The sequence below is a fragment of the Enoplosus armatus genome, chromosome 10, assembly GCF_043641665.1.
Source record: "Enoplosus armatus isolate fEnoArm2 chromosome 10, fEnoArm2.hap1, whole genome shotgun sequence".
Classification (NCBI taxonomy): Eukaryota; Metazoa; Chordata; class Actinopteri; order Centrarchiformes; family Enoplosidae; genus Enoplosus; species Enoplosus armatus.
This window is the reverse complement of record NC_092189.1, coordinates 5,413,386-5,422,243: the sequence shown is the minus strand read 5'-3', so window position 1 is coordinate 5,422,243 and position 8,858 is coordinate 5,413,386. Positions and strand designations below refer to the sequence as shown.

The window sequence follows — 8,858 nt, the reverse complement described above, 5'->3', positions numbered from 1 at the left end:
AAACTGCTTTTTCCAACGTCAAATTTTTGTCAACTTACTTTTGCTAACCTAAAATCAGCAGCACTTTGTATAACAAGACGAGGAATCTACAGTCATGCTTTGAGCTAAATGCTAATGTCAGCATGCTAACATGCTCACAATGACCATGCTAATGTATGGTCATTAGCACTAAACACAAATGCAGCTGACATTGATGGGAATGTCATTCAGTATTTGGCCATAAACCAAAGCATTGGACCAGATGGTGGCGCTAGAGGAAAAGTCAGCAGGGTTCATCCTCTGGGTAACATGACCGTCTGTACAAAAAGTCATGGTAATCCATCCAATAGTAGTTGAGATATTTCTGTGTGGACCAAAGTATAAATGGATAATAAAAAGAGCTACAATTCATCAGTTCCTGTGGATGTAAACACCCTCAATGTTAAGATATGAGTCAGCTATTTAACCTCATAGTTATTGCTTATTAAAACCCTCTCACAAACGGTCCATTCCCCACAATCTTGACAAATCATAGTTGTAGCTGTGACACCATTATATCCTGTTCACTCCTTATGTAGAGAGTAGACTGTGGTTGTGGTGGCTCAAGTGTCAGGAGGCTCATATGGGGCCACAGACCCCAAACCGCTCTGGCTGAGTGTGTGTGAGTGTGTGTTCAGAGGTGAACGTGAGAGATTGTAAAATGTTTTGAAACCACCCTCAAGATAAAGGCACTAGATAGATACTGTTTACCACCTGTTTACCATGAAATCAGTCCTTTTATTTCATCCCCCACCACTGTGATTGTTGCTCATATACTAGATGGAGATGTCAGTACAGTGACGTGTTACACGGACTACATTTAAAACAGTTTCAACCTTGTGAACAGTACAGAGGGACCTGAATAGGATTTTCAAATAAATCCTTCCCTTCCCAATAACCTGTGCTTATGACGTGAATAATAAAAGTTCATTAACACTCATTTAACAGGTGAACCACAGTGTCTGCTTCACCTGCAATCAACAGTGTGTGTGTCTCTCTGGACGACTCTCTCTGCGTCTGCCTGTCAATCACAGAAAAGTATGTGAGCGTATTTGAACTCGGCAACATCAAAGCTGCTTCGTTTTTATCATTCAGGTTGACTTCAGTTCAAGAGCTTTCAAGTCTTTCTCCCCAACCCCCCCCCCCCCCCCCCCCCCCAGGCGCTCCTCTGTCTGTAGGCCGGTCCCTGTATCGAGGCCTAACAAAGTGCATCTCAGTTCACCGCTCAGGTTCAAGTAAGGATCCATTTCTTCTGATGTATGTGGCCACAGCCTGGACCGACAGTGTCTAACTGAGCCGTTATTTTCTGCGCAGGGCTCATTGGTGCCTCTTCGGTGTTGTCTTGTAGCAGGCTGGACACACCTTCAGTCTTTAGTGGATTAAGGGTGTGCTTCTTTTCTGTAGGTGAGCAGGTTTGGCAGGTAAAGGGGGTTTGGTGGAGGCAGGTGGTGCGCTGTGAGGGTGGTCAGTGAATGCCTTCCTGAGCTGCGCCACGCGACCTCCAGGTTTGGACTTTTTCTCTTCACAACGCACGATCTCTGAGGAGGGGAGAAAGGAACAATGTGAATTCAGGATCAGAGTTCCTGCTGAGCTGAAAGTTTGAAGTCTAATAATTTACTTTAGTCAGTATCAATGTCCTTTCAGTTAACTGCTCTACTCTGCTTCTGTTCTGTGAAAACCATGTATCTAACTAGCAAAGAAAAACAGACCCCATTTTAAGCTTTATGACAATGTTCAGATGTTCAGCACTGTTCAGATAATCCAGTGGGGTTTTAAATGGTTTGTTTGGCTTAAAGCCCATAAAGGCCATTCAATCTTTCACTTAATCTGGAAAATAAACTGCAATGATAGAGACGTGGTTTTCATTGGACCACAACAGTTTGACAGCTATAGTTTTAATTTTAACAAACAAAACATATGATCATATAATACGATGCAATGTTGTAGATTAAACTATCCAACAGTGTAAAATAGTTCAAATGCGCTCCACCTCGACCAGCAGCAGCATTAAATGCTGTTTACATGTTGGTATATATAGTATTTAGTACCTTTTATTATAGTATTTTCTTTTAAAATGTTTTTCTATATATTTACAGTGTGGTATTTCTACCTTTATATATACCTAAGTATTTTTTACACTTATCACAAAAACACATAAACCCCCCCCACCCCTCCTCTCTTGTTTTGTCACCTCTGTCCTGTGGGCTGGCCCTCTCTGTGTCTGACAGCTGGGCTTTGAGTGGCGGCTGGTTGCCGTGGCTACTAAGATGGGGCCTGTAGAGAGGAGTCCAGTCGCCGTGGTTGTCTGAGCCGCTGCCTGACTCACTGTCGCTGTCCTCGGCGGGGTCCTTCGGGTCGTCATCGGCGCTGCAGGAGTCCACGTCCTCCTCAGACAGCTGCCCGCTCGGTGAAGCTGTGCCATCCTGTGTGTTAAGAGGGACACAATTTGGAGGTAAGACTCTGATCTACACTGTCCAGCCAAGCCTCCCAACATCAAACCCACAAACAAAACACTCACGCTAACATCTGTGAGGGACAGCTGGATGTCTTCTTTAAAGCCGAGCTGCTGGGCCTCTCTTCCTGGCAGAAAGGCCGCTGTCTGGATGCCATTCATATTATCACTGTGGACGCTGAAAGACAAAGACGTCCATTTTCAGTCCCACAGACAGTCGTCCCAACCTTTGAATCAATTCTCCAGTTAGTCATATGGCAAATAACTTCTATAATCCAATTGGGACGAGGAGACGGCGAGCAGACTGAAGCTCTTCAGTTCGCTGTTCGTCTCATCAAAGACAATTACAGTTATGTAATTTGTTTAAGTGGCTGAAGGCTTTATGGAGGTGGCAGAAACTATTCGACAAAGCTGTTCATTGCTCAAAAAAACAAATATAATCTGAATAAGGCTTTATTCTATAACAAACACCTGGTAACTTCTATATTTACTGCATGCAAGACATGAGTTTATCATTCTTTGAATTTGTTTGGTTCGGCCTGGACGTGTTGGAGGTGATTCCTTTTATTTACTGTCTAATGTTTTGCACTTTTTGTGAAACATGTAGTTAATTAATTAAAGCATGAACTACACATTACAGCCCGCTAAAGGATGCTGTTGTTATGGAGTCTGCTTCTATACTTCCTAACCATATTCAGGTTAATGCCAAAATCAGTCAATCAGTGATATCAGGTGTCATTTTAAAGGACTTCTTTGTGTTTGTGTGTCTACCTTTTGTTCATGAGGCTCTGGAGGAGTTTGGAGGACCGCAACTCGTCCACGTCTCCGATCACACTGACGCTCACATCTCCGTCCCGGCCGAGCAGCCACCTCACTTGTTTATTATAAGCTGAAGGGGAAAAAAAGAAAAGATAAGAAAAGACAAAAATGGGTAAGCTTCCTGGAGATGTATTTTCATCTCAGAGTGTCGTTCAGCAAGATTCTGATTAAAGCCATCATCTCATAAATTGTTATTCTGGCTTTTATCCAGAAGGTGGTGCTGTCCTATAAGTATAGAGCTCGGGAAACCTCACACAACAGCAATGTAGTTCATCCTCTTGTACTGGTCAACTGTTTGTTGCGCTCTCTCATTTATTCTTTTTTTCTGTCTTTCTATCTCCTTCCACTGGAGTAAACTCACTGCGTCTCACTGTAACACATTACTCATAGCAGAATAGCATTAAATTGTGTTTAAATAATGTGGGATTATTACAAAAGAAGGGAAAATAGTAAATAACAGTGACCTCATTCCTGTGCGTGAGCAGGCAGGGCTGCATGAAACTGACCCGGGGCGGTTTAACAGAAACTCGCTCTAAAGTTTGAATTGGAAACAGCCGACATCTTGTCGTGCCAACGCTTAGTTTTGTTACACACTGCATCGGCAGAATTGAGGAGCACAGCACTCTCTTAATTTTATAATAAATGATACCAATGATAATAGCAATATATATCTATAATTATTTATAAATGAATACATTCTGTAATAATGTAATGCATTGTGTCTTTTTGGTTCTTCATGTCACAATATGCAGGAACAAATTCCACACACAACACACTGTAATGCCATTACATTTACATCCTGGGAAAAAAAGGGTATTTTTAGTTGCTACCTCATCATGACACAGGAGGCAGAAATAAACTCCCCAATGTGTGATAACAGGTGTTTTCCATGACAGTACAGCACCAGATAAAGGTGAGACACCTGCCATGATGTCACTGATTGAGGCGTGGCTTGTAAATTCAAATCCTCACAGAGTTGTACAGCAGCAGTCCATAGAAACAATCACCTCCTGACAGTGAAGCCAGCCAACAAAGGCAGCTCTGTTTCTGTTCATATTTTAGGGAATGACTTGGGTTCGCGTACAGTCACCCAGTACATAAGGGTGCATTGTGCAGACGTCTCAGCGTGATGTCACTAAAGACCATCGCTGACATAAGTCCCGGTCTGTCTGTGCAACACACCTTTATCTTCACCTGAGGCATAACTGTGGTTACAAGACATAGAGGCCATTTCCTTTACAGAACTGTATTTATTATCACCACACCTACACATTAACCAGAAAAACAATAGAAATCGTCATTCCCAGGCACGGTTACATGAATAGCGTATTTATGTAACATTTATAGGCCTGTGTGTACACGTAATGATTGTCTTTCCCTGTCCATAGCAGAGCGAACAAAGAATGAAAGATGTCTAACTGGATTGTATGTTGTGTAACACAAACACGCAGACAACACACACTCAGCCGCCTCTCAGGTAACATGGCAGAGATTGGGTAAACAAAGACGGTAACTTAATAAGTGGTTTAAAGCGTGGCGACGCCCCAAACCACAGGGCTTACTCAATCTTGTTCAGCTTTTGGCCCGTGGAACGACTCGACTGGCGGTGATAGAGGCCGTCTCTCTCACACACACACACACACACACACACACACACACACTGTCATTTGCGCAGCAGGACCAGTAAAGGTTATAGGGTCTGAGTGAGTCAGATAAACACCTTGAATGGAGAAAGGGCGGGTGAAATGAGTAACAGACAGACAGGCAGAGCAGAGGGACACATGGGCCACTGACAGAGTAATGAAAAGATTCCTTTGGGTGTAAGACATTAATCAGATTGGTAACCTGAGAGGGTGTTACTATACAGCTTGTGTACCATTGTGCACTCAGAGGTTAGAAGACACCCACCCAAGAAATAGTCCGGCAAATAACCGCCGTAAAACTGCAACTTATGGTTTTTACAAGATAAAAGGTGTTAATTATTTAGCTTTATTGGTGCTGGTAGGTGGATTTTGTTACCCTCAGACCGAGCTAAGCTACCTGTTTCCCCGTTCACAGTCTTTATGCTAAAGCTAAGCTAACCAGCTGCAGGATGTAACGGTCAGATATGAGAGTGGTATTAATCTTCTGCTCTACAGCAAAGAAGCACATTTCCCAACTATATCTTTAAAGGAGATCTTTTGTATCCTGTTGAATATTAGCATGTCGAAGAAATGTCTGATTCAAGGTACAGATAATTCTAAACGCACTGCAGTCTGTAAATTTGCCGTAATTTTGTCAATACGTCATTGTAAAACAAGTTGTGACTCCCTGGTGTGTTTTCCTGTAAAGAAATGAGACCATGCTAGAGAAGCTAGCAGCTTTAACCTCATGTTACTGTTAGTCAACATGAAGGCCACATTTCCCAGAAACCTAGTTCCTTCCTGCTACAAAACTGTGTTGCTACTGAGTTTCTCTTTTTTTGCTTTACTGGAAATCCTACTATAGTGTAATATAATGAGACGTGCAGCGTGTGTCCTCTGTGTACCGGTACTTCCCACCAGTGTAACCAGTAAAGCCAGTGTTGCACTCTACCTTTCTTTGGCCTGCTGTTGTTGCCGTCTCTTTCTTCCCTCTCCTCCCTCTCCTCCCGCTCTCTCCAGCGGCGTACCTGCTCCTCTCTCATCTTCAAGAAGAGGATCCTCTTCTGCTCCTCGCTGAGGGCCTCCAGCACCTCGGGCTCCACCCACATGTCCTCAAGGATTTTAGCCAGCATCCTGCCTCTGTTCCCCTGGACGATAGAGACGGCCCTCAGCCCCTCTGCCTCTCGGTCCTGTGGGTCGTGTTTCAGCGGTGGGGTATGATCACTCCCTTTTCCTGCTCCAGAGTCAGGTTCCCTTTTCTCAGAAGGATGTGGGATCAGGTGCGGTCTACCTGCTGGAGGTCACTGTAGTGTCCTCTGTCAAGAGCTCTTCCTCGGTGCAGCAGGAGTGTGTCGGGCTCTCTGGAGGTGAAGGCACAGTGTGTCTAGATCAACTGAGCTCTGGAAGGTTGCTGTTGTGGTTTTTACAGAGAGAGAGAGAGAGAGAGAGAGAGAGAGAGAGAGAGATTATATCTACTGTATTGTTTTGTTCCCCTCCATTCAATCCTGTTCTGGCTGGCAGAACACAATAGGCCCAAAGCAAATAAGCCACAGTGCCAAACGTGGTGTTGGTGTGTGTGTGTCAATGCAGTGTTTACTATGCATACAGTAGGCAACGAGAATGCTGCTGTGCTTTCAAACACTGAAAGGCAAACAGGGGCAGGTTCAGTATGTCAACACACACACACACACACACACACACATTCATACATACAGGGCGTTAATGACTGCATGCTATCTGGGGGGTAACAGACACAGATAGAGAGCAAAAGACAGCTATAGTTCACTTGAGTTTTTGCATTAATAGTAGCACTCTCTCTCGCTCACACACACACACACACATACACGCACACATGCCACTTCGACTGTTTTTAGCACCTTATCAACACACGTGACACAGATAGATATCAGCCTGTCGAGTTAAGTTATAACTCGGTCAGGAAGTCCTCTGAAGAAAAATCCCAGAAAACAACTCTCATCGTAAACTGTGAGTGAACACACAGCGTGAAAGCAGTCTCCGCCCCGTGCACACTTTTGAAAGATATGAAACAGCAAGCCGCTGAGCGGGAGCCAATAGGGTTTGTGTCTGTGATAACAGCTCACCAATCTGCACTTGAAGGCGGTCTAGTACAGTAAAGCAACAGATGCTGACAAACGTGAAATATCACCCTTTAAGTTAATGTTTCAGGTGTGGCAAAACCACAGAAATGATATGAAACAAAACACTATACTGGTACTTGAATACATGAACTGAGCGGTAAGACAATCATTTTCTGCCTCAAACAGCTGATGCAAAAGTGTGAAAATATCAAAGACAAGATGAATTTTAAATCCCATGTTCAAAGCTGAAAAAAAAACACCCGATTCTGTGCTAAGATAAGCTAACCATCTTCTGGCTGTAACTTCATATTTATCATACAGAAATGAGAGTGGTATCGATCTTCTCCTTTAACTCTATCTCTTTAACTCTTGGCAATAAAGCAAATAAGCGCATTTGTCCCAGAATGTCACACAAACACTTTCAGAGAGGTAAAGAACATGGAGGGAACATCTTGCTTGAAATACATATTATAAGGATATTTGCAATGAATTGTGCTGTGGTATTAACACACAGGCACCAGGTTCTTGGTTCACTGTTTTGTAATCTTCTTATTTAAGTAGTAAAACTTAACTTAACCAAACTTCAAGCTTGCTGTTTTTAGTCTTCAGCGTCCATTCATTCACCAACTGTGTGCAGCACTTCCCGAGTCTCTTTCAATAGCTCTTCCAAGTGAGGTTTTTGTGATCCATGGTCTTGTTCATGAGAGTGTCAGTTGTCTAAACATGGAAGGCAGCTGTGTTTTCATTCACTGTTTTATAATGTAGGAGTCTTGAAGCCCATTAAGACTCTGTGATTAAGAGCAATGCAAATAAACTGGACCTGACTTGAAGATTTACTTCCAAACAGCCCACTCAGTGGCACCTTGCTCAATTTTTCTATGAAAGAATCACACCTCTGAGCAGTCTTATACCTGCATAACAGCTCCTATAATTAAGTGAACTCAGGCACGGCAGCACAAAAGAATGATTTAAATCAAGACATAAACATGCCAAACTAACACGGACAGTAACGACCCACACTGACGCCTCAGAAAAACAGAAATCACACAAGGACAGAATGAGACTATAGTGGATCGACATCCATACGCTCATCTCTGTTATTCAAATATAAAGGTCTGGCTCCGCGCCAACATGCAAATAGGGCCGGGATTTGCTTCTGCCTCCGTTCACATGCAGAGAAAAGAAAGAAAGGCAGCGAGAGGGGAGAAAGGTATGTGCATGGCATACTGAGAGAGAAGTTTGAAAAGTCTCTCAGTCCGAGAAAACACTGGCCATTTCACAGCGAGAGTGTGAGAGATAAATGAAGTTAGACGGGCCGTAGAATGGCCATCGCCACAAAGACAGACAGAGAAAGGAAGACGAGTACAGAGGAGGCAGAGTGGACTTACTCAGTGGTTGCCAGCCGGTAGCATCTCCCAGCGCTGCTCTGAGTTTCAGCGCCTCTGTGAGTGTGGTATGATGAGTGTGTGTGACGTGAGAGTGTGCCTTTGTGTGTGTGTGTGTGTGTGTGTGTGTGGGATCAGGTCAGTCGTCAGCAGCAGTGGTATGCAGGCTCAGCCCTGCTCTGCTGCATTTGTACTGAATAGGAGTGGGACGGACTGACATCACTGCATTTATCTTTCTCTCCACCTTCCTTCTCACTCCTTCACTTTCTTCTCCTCTCTCGTTCACATTCCTACAATGCCACAAAGAAAGAAAATAACAGCAGTTAAATAGGCTCATCGCTATAAATAACCTAACGTTTCTAATCTTCTGCCTTGTGACATTTAACTACGTTCAAGGGCGCAATGACTTTAATTTCCCCTGATGGGCTCTGTAACCTTTCCATATGTAGTAGCACAGGAAGTG

General features: G+C 43.6%; 1 protein-coding gene across 1 annotated transcript; it reads right to left on the bottom strand.

Annotated features, from left to right (window-relative positions):
• Nucleotides 1-1,179: 1,179 nt before the first annotated feature.
• LOC139291542 (SH2 domain-containing protein 4A) lies at nt 1,180-8,537 on the bottom strand. The gene is made up of 6 exons (XM_070913603.1): nt 8,399-8,537; nt 5,864-6,322; nt 3,242-3,359; nt 2,537-2,648; nt 2,210-2,441; nt 1,180-1,556 (listed from the first exon to the last, which is right to left on the bottom strand). Exons 2-6 carry the CDS (start codon nt 6,042-6,044, stop codon nt 1,390-1,392), a joined length of 810 nt encoding a protein of 269 aa, XP_070769704.1. The 5' UTR covers nt 6,045-6,322; nt 8,399-8,537; the 3' UTR covers nt 1,180-1,389.
• Nucleotides 8,538-8,858: the final 321 nt, after the last annotated feature.

Bases quoted from the DNA above. Each gene is read 5' to 3' on its own strand.
- LOC139291542 (XM_070913603.1), bottom strand. From the start codon at position 6,044: ATGCTGGCTAAAATCCTTGAGGACATGTGGGTGGAGCCCGAGGTGCTG. The intron at 2,649-3,241 runs GTAGACACACAA...TTTGTCTTTCAG, and splicing joins CAGAGCCTCATGAACAAAAG to CGTCCACAGTGATAATATGA. The intron at 2,442-2,536 runs GTGAGTGTTTTG...CTTAACACACAG, and splicing joins TGTCCCTCACAGATGTTAGC to GATGGCACAGCTTCACCGAG.